At 48.3% G+C, this 18,052-nt stretch overlaps 1 protein-coding gene across 1 annotated transcript; it reads right to left on the bottom strand.

The window, feature by feature from the left end:
* Window positions 1-4,372: 4,372 nt before the first annotated feature.
* LOC115325717 (nicotinamide N-methyltransferase-like) lies at window positions 4,373-17,809 on the bottom strand. The gene is made up of 5 exons (XM_040220488.1): window positions 17,782-17,809; window positions 17,102-17,219; window positions 15,999-16,159; window positions 12,149-12,356; window positions 4,373-4,799 (listed from the first exon to the last, which is right to left on the bottom strand). Exons 1-5 carry the CDS (start codon window positions 17,807-17,809, stop codon window positions 4,373-4,375), a joined length of 942 nt encoding a protein of 313 aa, XP_040076422.1.
* Between the last annotated feature and the right edge of the window lie 243 nt (window positions 17,810-18,052).

Genomic DNA, 18,052 nt, shown 5'->3' with positions numbered 1-18,052 from the left:
CTGCCAGGGGTGGCCAAGTTGCGGCTCTTTGTGTGTTGAAGTGAGGCTCGCAGCTCTCTAGTAAACCTATCTTCCCCAACCCCCGCCCTCCCCGCCTCCCTCTCGGTCACACGAGCACTTCCCCAGGAAGAGAAAAGGAAGAAGTCGCGGTTTGGTAGGGTTGCCTCGCTGCTACCTTACGTACAGTTGGACTGCTTTTGACTCACTCGTATTGGCCTCGAGATCGGCCTAGAGGTGGCGCTACGGTCGCGCTATCATCATCATCAAAGCGGGGATAGGCTCTCCACGTTCGCGCGCGAGACGTCGTAGATTTTTGCGTTTATTTTTTCGCATACTATCGGTGGGAAAACAATTCTAGCGGAAAAGGATGCGGTACTGTTCGGTGCTTCAGTGAAGACAGAATCGTGTTGCCAGCGTGCGGCCTAAATTTATATAATCGCTTCTGTGGGTGCGTCGTCTGCTCTAGGCAGATGTTGGAAAGCATGGATTTCCACGACTGATGCCTGTCTCCGGCTGAACGGGAATATTTATGTTAAATATTTTTTTCTTCTAAAAAAGATGTGTCGGTTCATCAACGTGGGAATTAAAACATAACAATAAATTCTAACCCGGATAACATAATACTGGTACTGTGGGCTGTGAAATCGCAGCTTCCGTGTTTTTTTCTTTTAACTTCTAGCTTTTGCAGTAATATAAATATTTAGAATGAAGATAAGTTAGCGCTGTATTGGAAATTACCATGCTGTTGAGTTCCTCGGTCCGTTTACTGTGCCATAGTGTGGGTAAGTTTTTTGGAGGCTGAACAAACCTACTGCGTTGCGATGAGGAGAGTGTGTCTCTTCTAGTTAAAATTTGCAAACTGCACGGTTGGCAGGACAACTGAAACAAGTGAAACAAACTGTTCTAATATATCTGCCATGACTGTCATAAACGGGTGTAACCGAGCAACGCAGCAATGCTCCGTTTAATAATTGCTCTTCTCGGTAGTGTGGGTTCACCCGCTTCAGTTTTCTTTGTGAGGGCCGCGGATGTCAAGAGACTAAATGCTATACATTTCTGGCTAAATAATCTCGTATTCAAACACAGTAGACTTTGCAACCCAAAGAAACAACGCGCACCACGACACAGAGAGCATCGGCCGCAGTGATATTCTTTTACTGATGAGGGCTAGCGACATTCACAAGACTTGCCGATGACCCTCCGCCCTCACCTAACGTATATCGGGACTGGGCAGTTCATCGATTAACTTTCAGGTTATTCAAGTAATGCTTTAATTGTAACTCTTTTTGCCGGTAAATGGGAGTCTTGTGCTGGAGAAAGTCGACAAGGAGTAAAAAATGTCTGCTTTAATATTTTTTACATCTTTATTTCATTTGTGACACAGGCTTGCACTGTAAACCACTTCAGCGTGCTTGTCATTTTACTGAGGGTGATTGTAATGTTTAAATAATGACTTAAAAATACCTCATTTTAAAAGGCTTCCTGTGTTCATATTTATGTGGGACTCATAATGTGAAATTTAAAATGGGGATGCAATGTGCCATTTACGACATAGTAAAACCAGTAAAAAAATGTGTAGTTTTAACGTCTATCACGCAATATGACCGGAGAAAAATCAACATATGAATTTATTGATTGATCAGTCTATTAAAGGACAGCGATCAGTCGGGTCAATTTTCTACTCAAACCACAGACCCACTCAACACTCAATGCTTTATGAAGGCCACGGTTTGTGCGAAATAACAAAAATACGTGGAACCAGCGATTGTATACAAACCAACACACTGAGATTATGGAAGCTTCCGACTTAATAATAATCGCTTTGCTGAATTTCTACGCATGGGAAACGATACAACACAACCTTTAGTAAGAAGAAACGGCAACAAAAACATAAAACATTTAATAAGGAATGTCAAGCTCAGCCGGAAACGGGCTTACGTCGTCGAGATCCATGCTTCTGAGCCTGCGCCCGTAGCAGACGACGCACGCACGGCGGCATCCCCGCTTTCGCGCGTTTTCAATTTCGGCCGCACGGTGGCGCCACGATTCGATCTCTAGGCGAATAGATCTTAAGTGCTTAAAGTTTTATTTATTGCTCTAAAAGAAGCTTGGAGACCCCCCCCCCCCCCCCCCCTCGCCCTTTCTGCCTTTCCTCTTCCAGGCGGCTCTGGGAAGTTTAGTGGTTTTGCTTGGGACTTTTGCGTCTTCTTCAGCCAGGCCACCCTTGCCCTATGCGGACAGCACACGTTCCCCTTTCATTGTAGGTCAGATGGCTTGTTTCCTGTGCTTGACGAGCCGGAAACGACCATTTCGACGACAGCGTGCATGCCGAGCGCAAGAGATTGTTCACGAGTTTACAAGGAATGCTAAAGTCATTGTCGTGATTGTGAAGGGCTTCCTAATGCACTGGAAACGAGTTGGTTCGGGGTTTGGTACAGCCACGCCGATCAAGGAAAAATATATTTATTATTTTGAAGAGGGGGGGGGGGGGGGGGGTCGTCAATACCCCTACCGCTTGCAACCCCCTTGATGTCAATGCCTTTATTGTTTGTAAGCATGCCTGTTTTCTTTACTATTGTATGTTCAACTGAGTCAACAGATTGTTGCCTATGAGTTTAAGTAGGCCGCTCTGCATCCTTTCGCCCAAAATGTTTCTGCTGCTGCTTCGTATCGAACATCTTCATATCGAGGGCCTGCAGCTCTATGTACCGCTAGTGAATGCACTTCTGAGCGCCACCCACAAGAAATACGTCTCCTAAACCGCCCGGAAAAAACTTTTCTTTTCTAATTTAGTTTTTTTTTAATTTCTTTATACTTAGAGTCTTTTAGAACCGTGACGGACGACTCTTAACGGATGGGAAGAACTTTAATTTCTCCTGTCATGTGTGGTAAACAATCGATGCTATACGATTTCGCGGGGGACGCACAGGTGAAGACATTTCGAATTGTTCTGAGCTATCGTAGAGAAACAGCTTCTCAAGCTTAACGAAAAAATTGCGAGTGTGCAGGCGAGCTAGTGAATATTGATCATGTTGAAAATTTCTGGAGATTGAGGTAAGAGATGAGAAACTTCGTGAAAGAAGAAAGACACAGGAAGATGAATGTCTCAAAGTTTCACGAAGCTTCCCATCTTTTACTACAGTCTCGGGTAATTATCAGTATTCTCAAGCCTCTTGCTAGTGGAATTCTTCCCACATAGAATACCGATAATAAAGCCCATGCCCTTACAGAAGTCGCTGAGAACGCATATATCGACCCAAAGCGAAACACGATATGATCCGTCTAGTGCGTACATTGGAACAGAGACACAGGCAAACGAACCATAACGTCCGACGTCTCCAATCCTTACCCAGGACAGTGCTGCGCCTAACAAAGTCACTTACGTCGTTTATCGTGAGAGATCTCCTTGTTTTCTTCCCGCCTGAATGCGTAAGCCGCGAACGTTTCGGCCAGCGTCGTCTGGCTTCGAGCCTGCTCGTTTTCTATCATGTCGGGGGAAGTACAGCACCGTACTGGCATACTCTCTCGTGCTCCTCGGCGAGACTTCCGTGTTGGAAGACCAGCGAGATCGTGCAGGACGCCTTCCCTTCTCCGAGTGGACGGTCGTCTGGCGAGGCGTCCTGGATTGGACTCCGGGCAACGGGTCGAGTCGGGCGTGGGCTAGACCGACCGGCGATGAATAAACGATACCGTTTCCACTGGCTCTGACAGTCAGCGTCCCCCTCCTTTGAGTGGACGTCCGCCTGCCGAGAGCTCTGGCCTGAACTCCTGCGACGACGGCTTGCGGCGTGAGCTCGGCCCACGGGCGATGACTCCGCTCGCGATACCTTTTGGCTCTCAGGTCTGCGAGCGCTGCGGGTACCCTGTGTTCTCGGTTTGCTTGACCGGAGTGTCTTGTTGGCGGCCCCTGTTTTTTAATGAACGCTGTTGGATACCGGGATCATCGTTGTTGGCATGGCGTTGGCAAACCCGGCACGGCGACCACCCTCGCTGGTAGCCGTCGGCCGCGCGGTGGGACGGGCATCACGTTCACTTTTGAGCACTTCTCCCGGACGTAAAGGTAGGTAACCCCCACAGTCGGTAAGTGACAAATGAATGACCAGGTCTACAAATTTATTTTGTGCAAAAAATGAATTTATAGGAAGAATCCGTGCACCGAACTGTCCGTGCACCGAAAAGTCTGTGCACCGAAAAGTCTCCGCACCGAAACGTCCGTGCACCGAAGCGTCCTTGCACAGAAAAGTTTCTGCATAAAAAAGCCCTAACCTAAACGTCGTACACCAAAATGCCCAACACCGAATATCGTCTTATTTTGTCAATAGTTGATATGCTCAAATGTGTCACGTCTGTACCGGTGGTTGCACAAGCCGAATCAGGTTTTACGGGCCGCCAGACAAAACCTGAATGTGTCTGGGCTGCCAACAACTAATCCAAGTATTTTGTACTGGTATTGTTTCATCTCAAAGCCGGCGCAAATCACGGCTTCCTTGAGCACGTTTTCGGTAAGGTTCGCGTGGGTAATATCAGCGGTTCCCAAGGGATAGCTTTTCACGCCTCCCGCGCCCACAATGATTAGCAGACCGCCCTGTTTTGCGAGTGTTCCCACGTTGCGAACCGCGCTTCGGAAAGATTCGTGGTCAGCTGCTGCCGAGTCCAGGCAACCAACTGAAAGGACGACGTCGAAAGCCTCCCTGTGTTCCTCAGGGAGCACTCGGGGTTCCAGGACGTCGCAGGGAACCACCTTACGGATGGCCTTGCGCGTACGCTCCAGTATTTCCAGCGCCCCCTTCTTGACGTCGCTGCAAAGCAGAAGGGAAAAAGTGGACGTCAGCATTTATGCAGGTATGAAGGCTAGCACTGTGTTCAGACACGTGAAGAAACATCCGGAGTATCAGGTTTCTGGGATTCCTCTTTTCGTAAGCTGTCCTCAGACCTGCGAGGTTACATATTGCCACTTATCGCGAGCACATAAATCTTAGCTGTCCCGATGCCTTATGCTCGACCTTTATACTCCGTTTCGCCTTAAATCCGACTGCAACCGACGTTGAAGGGCAACTCCGCTCAATTGGGAAGATTTCGGGATAATGAGTGATTTCGCATTAAAACCCCTAGCAAAAGACACTGCGTCATTGGCTTCGCGAAGAATGGGATATATATTTTAAATCTAATTTTGAATACGAGGAGAAACTGAAACCGAAACTTCGGCTCCGTCCGGCAACATTGGCCTCGGGCCTCCAAGAACGTGGCTATCACGTGGTACGAGAGGTCACGTGAACCTTTACGCGACGACGGGCGGGATGGGGGCGGGCGTGTGCTGCTGGCGCAGGTGTCGTCTGCACCGCACTCTTCACCACGTTTTGGTGTCTACGACATTTGACGACTTCTGCACAACTGCGGCATAAGGCTGAGCACGTAACGTTCGTAGTGCGAACGGAACTCCGAGACACAATAGGGAGTTTTCGAAGACCGCGTTTCCCCTCTGCTAAGCCGTCGCAACGAAGCCGCTACTGCGCCTGCGCGTCGATGGCCTTGACTGTAGAGTTCCGGGTAGCGGGTTGCGAAGAGTAGGGAGTTGTAGTAGATCGTTTTTCTCCTCCCCTACGGTATCCCCGAAGAAAACGCCGCAGCTGCGCATGCGCGCCGCCAGCCTTCTCTGCGTAGTTCAAGGTCTTGTGGCGGATTACGGAGCGCTATCCGGGTGCTTAGCGGGCTGCGGGAACGGTCTACTACAGTTCCCTATTATTGCGGGACGGCGACAACGATCTACGAAAACTCTCTAATAGGGAGTTTTAGAATTGCTCACGCTAAAGCTTTCCGTACGCAAGGAATAGCGTCCTCGCCACTGCGCATGCGCCGAACTCTAACCCCGTTTTGCGATTTGCGCGCGCTATTTTAGCGTACGCTATTTCTCGGAAATTACGTGCGTACGCAAAGAGTCTTGCGCTCCTCCAGGGTGGATTCGTGATGAGAAGTTGGCTAAAGCCAAAACGAGCGCAGTTAAACAATGGCGGCATCCCGAGGCCATGTCTGCGGCCGCTTTGGCGGTGTCGTGAGCGCGACGTCGGCTGCGTCCTCGCTACTGCGATTTTCATTACGGATCGACATTGCACTCGGTTCGACAACGATCATCGGCAACTTCATGCTTGCGAGGCGCGAACATTTCTCGGCCAAGGCACGGTGTACGAAGGTCAGTACACGAGACCTCTCTTGCCGAGGCGACGCAGGAGGACACGACCTGTCGACCGCTCGCGTCCCATTCTCACGTTTAAACAAATCTAAAATGCTACCATAAACCAAAAAACTTGTTTCTTTTCAAGTTACAGCATTTGGTGTGTGAAATAAAAATTGTGACTGTATCTTGGTGGCGTTGCAAGCGCGAGATGCTTGGGCTTTTGCGTTGCGGCGGAGAAACGCTATTCTACTAAAGGCCCATACGCACATTCGCGTTTGAACGCGTTTGAGTGCGTTGCGGCGTCCTTGCGGCCAGGAGCGGTCGCTTGCGATGCGACGCGCGCCTTCCCGCAACGCTTCGTAGCGCGACGCAAGCGAGTAGAGACTCGCTCAACTTTCCGAAGCGTTGCGGTGCGTTCGACCAATCAGAAGCCGAGAGAGGAGAGGAGGGTGACGTGTTCGCTTACGCCACTCGGCCGACTCGGAGAGACGTATCCGGTTCTCCGCTCGCAGATAGTGCTTTTTCGTTTTGGGGAGCGGAGGGGAGTGTATTTTCCAAGGATATGATGGTTCAAGCTTTAAAAAACGTCGGGGAAGCCAGCGGGATTGTCCCAAGATCAAACACTTCGACGCTGTCGCTGTGCGCCGCCATGTTGCCTTGGATTTCGCTTACTATTGGTGAGCCGATAGCGACGATAGCGCGTTCTTATTGGCTCTTGACTGCGCTTGACTGCGTGTCAACACAACTGTGCGTGCAAGTTTGGCACAAGCGTTTTTCGCAACGCAACGCGTCCGCTTGCTGCTACGGACTCACGCACCGCGCTCAAACGCGAATGTGCGTATGGGCCTTAAAGGGATACTAGAACGAAATTTCGGCGCTCATTGTTTTGGTCTATATGTGTTCAAAGGAGCAGTATCACATCGAACATACCAATATCTTGTTAAAAAAAAGTCTCGAAAAGGACTTTTAAAACGAGTTAAACGATTAGCAAAGAGCACCTGGTAGATGTCGCTAACGCCTCGTTTGTAATGCCCGTCTAGGAACCTTGACAGCTAGCGACGGTGGTTGTCTCGCCTCCGGCCACCTCGAGAGATTAGGGGAAGGAGGAACTCCCCTCTTGCCGAGAATACCTTTTGTGTGTCGCAGAAGTCGCTATTGTACCCCTACAAGATTATAGAAGATTAACCCGTCACTCAAAATTTGTACAAAAGCAGCCGCTTCGGTGGCTGGAACGACTAGGCCATCCTCTAACGTCAGCCTCACCGTAGCTTTGGTCGTCTTGAGACGACCTACGTCACGATTGCGTTGGATGTCACGTGGTCTCCACTGGGCCTTCTCCGGGCGCTTGCCACAGTGGGCCGTTTATAACGAAAAATACAGCCACCAGGCTCAAAATACAAACGTGCGATTGTCTTTTACGGATATTGCGGATCATATTCAACCTATTTTTGAACACGACGGGAATATTTCAAATTTCGTTGAAGTATCCCTTTAAAACTTTCTTGCGTAGCGTGCACCGACACAAGCGGTAAATTTAGCGCTGGCGTGTGCTAAAAGTGCGTACGTTATTCTAAGACCCCCTAATTGTCACAAAAGAGTGAGACGACGACGGCAGTTAAGCGGCGGTAACGGCGGGGCGGCCGGACGGCTCCCAAGAAGCGCGCTGCACAGGCGCGCCGAGAGGACACGTTATTACGGAGTTTTCGTAGACCGCGTTGCCCCTCCGCTAAGCGTTTCGCAACGAAGAAGTTGCTACTGCGCCTGCGCGCCGATAGCCTTCACTGTGGAGTCCCCGCTATCGTAGCGGGTTGCGGAGGGCCTTGCGGGACGGCGGAAACGATCTACGAAAACTCCCTATTAACGTCACCCGTTACGCTTGCCCGGAGAAGCAGACAAGCAAAAGTCGCAATGGTGATTACGTTTAGCTCAATGTTGGCTACGCCCACGCCGTAGCCTTGACTGCACTGTTGGTTAATCTTCTATAATATTGTAGGGGGACAATAGCGACTTCAGCGACACACAAAAGCATTCTCGGGAGGAGGGGAGTTCCTCCTTCCCCTCTTCCCGAGAATGCATTTTGTGTGTCGCTGAAGTCGCTATTGTCCCCCTAAAATATTATAGAAGATTAACCCGTCACTCGGAATTCGCACAAAAGCAGCCGCTTCTGTGGCTGGAACGACTAGGCCATCCTCTCGACGTCAGCCGCGCCGTAGCTTTGCTCGTCCCGAGACGACCTACGTCACTATTGCGTTGGATGTCACGTGGTCTCCGTTGGGCCTTCCCCGAGCGCTTTCCAGAGTGGGCCGTTTATAACGAAAAATACAGCCATCAGGCTCAAAATACAAACGTGCGATTGTCATTTACGGATATTGTGGGTCATATTCGACCTATTTTTGAATACGACGGGAATATTTCAAATTTCGTTGAAGTAACCCTTTAAATTGCAGGAAGCTTGGTCGGAGTGGTTAGGTTACATAGATGCTTATTATTGTTTTGAACGTAGTTAAAAAAAAATAATAAGTAGGGCGAGTGTGACGATTGCGAGCTCCGAGAAGGCCGGTGTTTCGCAAGCTGGGGTGTGACATTGACGGGTTCCGAGAATGACTGCCTTGCGGGGTCGGGGTGTGACAGAACAGGGAACAGCGCGCCTACAGCCTTGGAGGGACCATCCGGGCTTTACCGCATTTCGTGCTTGTCGGGAAAAATGGAGGAATCGAGGGAAAGGAGAGGGAGAGACAAGTGGGGCACTGAACGGCCGTCGGTGGGGATTTCGGCGGGAACGGCAGCTGGACGAGCGCGTCGATGAAGACTTGACGCATGGTCAGCGGCCAGCCGAAAGGAAACAAAGAAGGAATGCCGTGCTGAGTCCTGGGGAGGAAACGGCATTGACGTACGTCTTCGACTCAACTGCGACGACTCATCGCCAGCCAGCCCAGACTTTACACGGGAGCCCCGGTCTGCCTGCCCCTGCGGTGTCCTGAGCGCCTCGACGAGCACGTCGGCAACGCAAGAGCCCGGAATCTACACGGTTTCCTGTAGAGTCGTCTCCCCCTGCTACTACGGGGCGAAGCCCCTTACAGCAAAGTATCAAGTGCTCAGCTGCCTGCTCCTCTTCTCCAAAAGCTCCACTCACCGTATCTACTTCCTGATGTCTAGCTCTACATGTCTTAGTTCGCAGCACTTCCGTCCTTGCCTCGAATAACAAGGAGCTCTCCCTAGAACTGCCTAGAATGAGTTCCTTAATGTCGTTCTTAAACGATCTGTACATGTCCAAGACCGATTTAATCTGCATGCCCGCGTCCCATATTTCTTTCCCAGTTTCTTTAACTCTCTGCTTAAGCTATATCTTATCATCCGCATCCTTGCTACTGCCCATATATTTAGATCTAAGTTTCCTATTCCGCTTTCTCCATTTTGTATCGACGCTTCTCACGCGTTCATAGCAAAGAACTCTTCGTGTCCGTTTCTTCGTTTTTTACTGCGCACGCAACCGGGGCTCCCGTGTAAAGCCCGGACTTTACACGGGAGCCCCGGTCTGCCTGCCTCTGCGGTGTTCTGAACGCCTCGACGAGCACTTCGTCAACCCAAAAGCCGGGACTCAACACGGGGTCGTGTAGAGTCGTCTCCCCCTGCTACTACGGGGCGAAGCCCCTTACAGCAAAGTATCAAGTGCTCAGCCGGCTGCTCCACTTCTCCACAAGCTCCACACACCGTGTCTACTTCCTGATATCTAGCTCTATATGTCTTATGGTGAATTCCACTCGTAGATCTGGAGCGCTTTCCAAAATCCGTGAGGGAGGCGAAATTCCGCTCCGTGGGACCCGCTCAGAATCAACAAGGGGAAGATAAACTTGCATTTTTGGAGCGACCTCCCCCACACCCCTGCCCATCCCTTCTCCCTCCGCCGTACAAAATGGCCGCTGCTCGAACTTGACAAGCCCACCAACGCCTCAGCCGACTGATCTTTCCGACGACCAGTGACGACTGTCACTGCTTAGCTGCGGAAATAACACGCGACACAGGCCGGGCGAAATTATACGTACCACGGCGCCCATGTCACAAATAACGAAGAGTCCGCGTTCGGCACCGTCACGTATACCTTTCGGCCGCCTCGAAGCGGCGGGGCACGGACAGCGATTGCCAGCGGTGGAGTTTAGATTTGTAGTACGACTTTAATAAACACAGAGGTAACAAACCATCACTTGCGCGTTCGTTGCCTAACCACTTCTTGCTTTATTTCACGGGAAAACGCCGACGGAATGCAGTGTAAAAAGGTAAACAATCACTGGCTGCAGAATGAATAGGCCTAACCTTGCGTCTGCCTCCGGCTTTTCTGTCGTTCTTTTTCTCGTTCTTCCCCTCACGATCACAGACGTCAGCGCTTACGATTTGCCACGCTCCACATTCCCGGCTTTTAATCCCTGATCTACGCGAGGTAGAAGCGTTCGAGCCGTCACAATCAAGAGTAAACAACCGGCGCACCCGAACAGATCCAACTCCACGACCCGACCGGCCCGTCGATCTCTCCAACCTCGCCGCGCATGCGCACCGCCGATTTAGACGGAAATCACGTGGACCGCTCTGTCAACTTCCGGAGAGATCTGTGAAATCCCGCAGAGCAAGTTCGGCGGAGTTTGGGGCGCTCCGTGGAGCGGGCGCTGCCAGAGATCTACGAGCGGAAGATGACCAACTTTAAGGTCGGTTCAGACAATTGCGTTTGAGTGCGTTTGACTGCGTTGCGTCGAGAACCGAAATCGAGTCACCGGCACGTCTGTGCTTCGTATGAAGCGCGGAATCCAATTCAAGAAATCATCTTGGCACGCGATATAAGCAGCAGGGATGTCCTGGTTTCTCGCTGCCGCAACGCAGTCAAACGCAGTCAAACGCAACTGTCTGAACCAGGCTTTAGCCAGATCTGCGAGCTGAATATGCGCGCTCCAAATGGAGCGCTTTTGGAGCGCTCGAGATCTGCGGGCGAAATTCACCATTAGTTCGCAACACTTCCGCCCTTGCCTCGAACAACAAAGAGTTCTCCCTAGAACTGCCTAGAATGAGTTCCTTAATGTCGTTCTTAAACGATCTGTACATGTCCAAGGCAGATTTAGTCTTCATGCCTGCGTCCCATATTTCCCTCCCAGTGTCTTTTAAGCACCGTTCACACTCTTGCAACCGAGTACGACCGAGAGAGACCAGACCGGTTTTTAAGCCTCTTGCGACGTCTTAGGACCAGCTCCGCTGCAGCGCATCCGGTCCTAACAAGTCGCAAGAGGCTTAAGAATTGGTCTGGTCTCTCTCGGTTTTACTCGGTCGCAAGAGCGTAAACGGGTCTTGACTCTACCGCCTCCCTGCTACTGCCCATATATTTAGATCTAAGTTTTCTAGTCCGCTTTCTCCATTTTGTATTGACGCTTCTCACGTGTTAATAGCAAAGGACTCTACGTGTCCGTTTCTTCGTTTTTTTTACTGCGCACGCAATCAAGTGGCCGCTACGCCAATTATACGAGTGGGCCATTGCTGAGACACGTACTCTGAGCATGCATTAAACACAAGGGTTGCGTCATGTTTCGACGTGAATTCCGCTTATCGTATTGAGTGCGTTTGTAACGTTAGCGTAAGGTAGGGACGCAAGTCTAATTGCATGCTTCGTGCCTGATGGAGGGGTGGATGGATTGTAATGGCTATACCCTTTGTAACGGGCGGCAGCTTGCGCCACCTAGCGTAACATTGGCGATCGCCAAGAAATGGCGATCGCCAATATTGCTTGACGGGGTTTTAAAAGTAGTCTATTCGATTTTTTTTTCAGTATTGTCCCATCGTAGATAACTTCTGAGGTCTCCACAAAAGAGAAGTGGGCTTAGCGATAAAGGAGGAGGAGGACAACGACGACGAAGGAAAGGGAAAAACAAAGGAGAAAACAAGGAGGATGAAGATGGAATAAACGAGCGACAAACTAAGATACACTAAGGCGATACTTACCTACATTCTTCAATGGCAGCAACCTCCTCTGCACGGAAGGTCCAGTCGATGGCATCCTCATCCTTATTGAGCCACTTTTGAAGTTCCAACCTGTTTGCTTCAACTAAGTCGCTCAGTACGATGTCATTGAATCGACTGGAGGCCAAGAGCGAGGTCAGAAGCGTTGGGCCAGTGCCCACATCCAGTAAGGACCCGCCCTGAGCGAGATCTATGAAAAACAAACGAGAGTTTTATTATCTTCCTGACAAGCGTGTTGATAAAGTATACTAGAGAACAGAAGGAATAAAGCGCAGAGAGGTCGAAAGAACGAAAGTACTCGTCTGTTTCGTCCTCTCGATGTTTTATTTTGTCTGTTATCTAGAGGAGTTTTATATTTACCCGGATGTATTACAATATACACATATCCTCGATTTATTACTCAGGCTGTGTTCCAAATCTTACCCAAAGGATCCGAGTTACTCCGGCGGGTCGTGTCACGTGACAACACAGATTGAAAAGTGCTGGACGCGGGTAGGTTTTTGAACGCCAAGGTACAAAACCCTTTCGCTGGAGTAAGATCTAGTAAATTTTGGAACACGGCCAAAATAATACAGATGTGAGATATTTTTGCTATTGTCAAATAAAGAATCCAAGTTTACAAAACTCCAGTATCTCGTACTCACAATTAAAGCTTCTACTTATGCCCAGGTGGGATAGTAAATATCTCATCCAACGAAGAAGGTAAAATGCGTTCTCCGGTTATGACCTGCCAAGATATGCTACTGGTGTTCCCGATGGCTAGAGAGCCTAGACTTGGAAGAGAGAGCAAGGCAGCTCGTGGGGAGAGTTATTCTGGTAGGCATAACCCGCGTCTTTCGTACATAAACAACGTGAACCTGGTCGGCCAGTTGCATTCACTCTCAAACCCAAGCCCCTAGTGAAATCCTACTTACCCTGGAGCCATTGCATTCAGATGGAGCGGTGTTTCTATCAACTCGTCTTCGAAAAGGTTATGTAAGGTGTAAGATATAATAGCCTAATAAAAACCGAACCGCAGAGATTGTTTTTTTTTAATTTTTTCAGTAAGCCACTACCATCTTTAAGAATGGCGAGCAGTCAATCCTTGTACAACGAGACTATTCGCTGTGGTGTGCGGTATTTGGTTGCATACTATGCGCTAGACACCCGACTCGACATTGTGCAAGGGAGCACCCGAATATTTAGTTCCATAATCTGGCCTAATTGCAAAAAAAAAACAAAAAAACACCTTAGTTATTTTACAAGACGTAAGAAAACTTGACAGTACCTTCCGCCGGGCTCAACTCCGGAAAATAAAAGTGTCTGTCTTTCATTGTCATCTCTATTAAATAAATATTACCTTGTTAATAGTTATAGTTACACTTGCAGGTACACAGAACTTCTCACAATGTACCATAGCATGGAAAGCTAATTTCTTTTTCTTTATGTGTGCTACTGACATATGTTAAACAAATTTTGTTAATTGCTTTCGTGTGGGATCGGCTTTTCGTTTATTTTGTCTTAGTGTAAATAAACGTGATTATTGTCAATTCCTTTTTTGGTAGTTTTTTTTTTTTTTTTTTTGCTTTTTCGATGGACGTACCTCGTATCATTGTTCTTTCTATTTTACTTTTCTTACCCCTTATGTGAACTTGAGGGGGCTGAGAACCAGTCAAGCAGCTCGGACAACGTTTTATCCTCAACTCCCACCTTACATGGTAAATAAAACCCATCATTAATATTAGTTATTGACGATTCTAATTTTATTCCTTGCACAAAGTGCACAGGTCATAGATAAGTGATTTCCTGCACTCATTAGTATGAAGATAAAAACTTCGACGTATGTACAGATTTAACCTGCTATGGCTGTTCTAAATCATACACACACGCACATATACACACACACCTGCACGCACGCACGCATGCATGCACACACGCACACGCGCGTGCACACACGCACACGCGCGTGCACATACACACACGCACACACACACACGCACGCGCACACACACACACACACACACACACACACACACACACACACACACACACACACACACACACACACACACACACACACACACACACACACACACACACGCACACACTTATTTACAAAGGAAACGGTCCCCGGTCCTCTGGGCTATATGTTTTGTTTCATCGTCTTCCATCAACTCTGCATATCAACCACCATGCATTTTCTGTGTTTATGTATTCTTAATATTGTTTTGTACGGATCAGAAGCGAGTTTTGAAGCGCCAAGGTGCGACATCTTTACTATATGCGCCTGGGTACATCTCTGACCATAGCCTATAGTCGTCTTCGAAGTTCGGTGCATTCCCAGCATGAACTTGGAATCGTAACGGTGCAGAGAAGGCGTTCTAGTTGTGATTTCATTCACAAACTTGCAGTGATTAGTCCTATGCACCAGGGCCGGCACGCAATAGGACATGCTCTACCTCGGCATCTGCAAGTTGGGACGGCGCCAGAGTGCCCGCTCTTCTCAAACGGAAGTATCCATGCCGCCCACAGCCTACGTCCTTGCCAAAAAAAACTCCTAGGCCGCCGCCATGTTGCTGATGCTGATGCGGCTGATACGGCTCTCGCGCCTTCTAACAGCTAGAAAATTTCTGCCACTCTCTTGGACTGTGAAGACCCGCTTGACGCGGTTCTCTACCTCCTTTTTTTGTAGTGTTGCATTCGACGTTTTGTTGCCCCTCTTGAAAGTTTAGACTACATTTTTTTATGCGTGCTGCGTACCCTTTTTGTGTTATCTTCAATTGTGAGAAAAAAAGGCCGGTAAGCGCCTGACATTCAAGCTTTTCTGCTCGACATTCACGAGAAACGAAGGAGGTGAAGGACATCGAACGACCCTCGACGCAATTTTGCGAACATTGTTCTCCACCCTCCCAGAGATAATCCGCGTAGAATCCTCGGTCATCTGCAAAACTAGTTGTCCGGGTTGGGGTGGGGAACGGGTCAGTCGCGTTCGTTCCTTTGCCTTGGTTCGATTGTGAAAAAAGGAAGCTCTTCCCAAAACGTGCACCAAAACAAAATCATCTCGGATTCCGTCCGATCGTCAAGATGTGACTGTCGTCGACTCTAACTGTGTTATTTGAGATCTTTCTCCAATAAATTATTTTCGGATGAGTCTGCATCGTGTGGTGCGTACGATATATTGTTCGAATGTTCCTGTCCATCGGTAAACACGTTATTTGTGAGCGTGAAAACTGCATGCCCTTCGGCCCTCTTCTGTTTCAATTTATTTTTGACAGCAAAGCGCTTTGTCGTTTTGCTTGCGCCGAATCCCGTGGCGAACGAACGACAAGTTGCGAACGACAAGTTCAATGGTGTGTGACAAAAAGCGCGACGCAAGCTTGTACAAATCGCACTCTTAAACCAACAAAGTCCCAGTATTGGTTGAAATAAATGCGCCATAAAGTGTTTGCCCACTCGCGGATATTGGCCACAGTGACGTTTTTAGTCCTACACGTCGCCAATAAACCGGCCTAAAATCCTATACAAAACTATAGTCACAGACATGATGAGAGGAGCAGTGATATCTCTCGGTTGTCCCGCCCAGAGCGAGCCTCCTTGCAGCTTCAATACCACTTCGGCGTATCGTGATTTAACGAGCGTGCAGGCGCAGCTAATGCATGGCGGAATCAATGGGCTCTTGCTGGGGTCGTTCGAAAGAGGAGCCCCGCCATTTTTATCCTGTCAGGAGCTATAGTTCGGATATTTACAAACAAAAATCGCCAGCAAATCTACGTGTTGCTCGATGAATAATCTCGTGGTAGTCGACCTCTGGAACTCTAACAAGATAGCATTCCGAACGGTAAGCATAATTTACCCGATTGAAATATGCGATGAAGATTTTCTGCCATGGACGTAATAGCTTCACCAGTTAAACGACCATAAACATCCATATAAGTTCGGGGGAGAAATTGTTCTTTGTAGGCAGCCCTCAGGGTTTGGGACTCCATGGTTAACGAAGTCTTCGAACTGTAACTCCTGAAATCAAGTAATATTGAGGTTATAACATATACCCTTCTTGATTTCATCTCAAAATTGAACAGTTTAAATATAGAAAGGAAACCTCTTTTTTTTTTCTTATTTGCAGAGTGCAAATTTCGCTCTGTGGCATATGTACTCTCTCCGGCATCACCAGAATTGTAGTTTCACTTTATATACATAGTCTTAGGAAAAAAAAAAAAACATTTCAAAAGCGACTAAGCTTATTACGAAAAGTTAACTGCGGCCTAACACAGCACGAATAACAAGAACATAAACTTCCGAGTAAAGGCGCAGCCCGTATAAGTGAGGACCATCTATATTCTGGACACTATTATTACAATAAGCTGGAATTTACATTCAATAGATCTTCGAGGCGGCGTTGCAAGATATTCTTCAGAACCGACCACCACATTTTGTTCCTCTTTATACCGGCCGAATTACTTTATTACCAGTGTTTATTGGTAGATAAAAAATTCGGTGGCTCGTAATTCAATGCGTCACGGAACGGTAACTAATGGCGGTCAAATCCACCACTTTCGGAGAGCGAGTTGTCTTTCCTTTTTTGGTGCAAGAAGTAGCGTGCGCATGAGATAGGCTACTCAGGTGCATCTCTTGAAAAAAGAAAGCTCAGGTGCATCTCTTGAAAAAGAAAGGTATCGCGTGTCTCCAAGCCGCTTCTGCGTTTCTCCGTGGCTGAGCAAGCAAGTGATATTTCAATGTTACCAAGGTTGCCCTCGTGTACACTTTGCAAATTCTTGGAGCCAACAGGCGCAACATGCTTGTTACTGTATTCTCGGCGAGGTGCACTTTCGACCCAAACTTTGAATACAACATCTGTTCCTGACCCTTTAGTTATTCTATTATCTACACACTGGCTTCTTGGACTTGCACACCGATACTACAGGCTTGGATCAATACAAGAAAATGAAGCGTTCTAACCTTGTCTTAGAGGAAATATTCTTCAGACGGCGACTTCCAAGTTTCAAGGTGGCAGTTGTAACTTTCAGCATCTCCCTCAGGGCCATCATATTTGAAGCCGCCCTTGACGTGGTTATTTCTAAGAAAATAAAAGAACGTTTTATTTAATTTAGGAAGACCCCATGAGGGGGGGGGGGGGGGGGGGGACGTTAATTATATGTGCTAGCACCCCAACACCAAAAGCAGAGCGCAAGAGAACGAGCTTTTTGTTTATTTTTATTTTTGAATGAATGATTGCATCTTTTAGGACTGTAGCCGGCGCAACAAACTACATCAGACCCAACTTGATAAGCCTCAGGCACAAGGTGGTAGTTGCTGAAGATGCTGTGTATACATGGTTAGTGTTTTTTTTTTTCTTCTATTGGGGTACATCTTAAGAAAGAATGGAAGGGGAGGGAGGGTTCTACTGAATTTATATGGTAGGATAGACGACACGATACGTAGTGTAATTAAATAAATTCTATCCACTTCATGACTTTTGTTCCTTCTTTGTTCGGTTCGCCAGGAACCATCTATTTTCTGCGGCAGGTCGTTCTTGGCGTGGTCATCGCCCTGATCGCCGTCCTGGAACCCATCGGATGATTCGGCCTGCTATCCCGCTTTGGAAGATGCCGGATTCTCCTCGTCTTCCATGAACTGACCCACGGCACTGACTGGTCGGCTCCCCATCACCGCCGTCACCGTCTTTGGGACAGCGATAAAGACAGCGCCTGCACGCTGGGCTTTTGCAGTCAGCGTCCGTTCTTCGGCTCTTCAGTAACGATCTATATTATGCGGAATGTGAGCGCGACATTTTAATAGAAAAAAATATTTGTGCTGCACGGCCGTCGACTGCAATACTGTGTGTCTGCCTGTCTTTGTTTCGTTGTATTTTGCTTAACGCTTAGGCGTGCCATGATGTCAAGCATATGC

This window comes from Ixodes scapularis, unplaced genomic scaffold, assembly GCF_016920785.2.
Source record: "Ixodes scapularis isolate PalLabHiFi unplaced genomic scaffold, ASM1692078v2 PGA_scaffold3__209_contigs__length_174095766, whole genome shotgun sequence".
Lineage (NCBI taxonomy): Eukaryota > Metazoa > Arthropoda > Arachnida > Ixodida > Ixodidae > Ixodes > Ixodes scapularis.
Note: the sequence above shows the minus strand (reverse complement) of the source record. Positions and strands in the feature narration are given on the sequence as shown.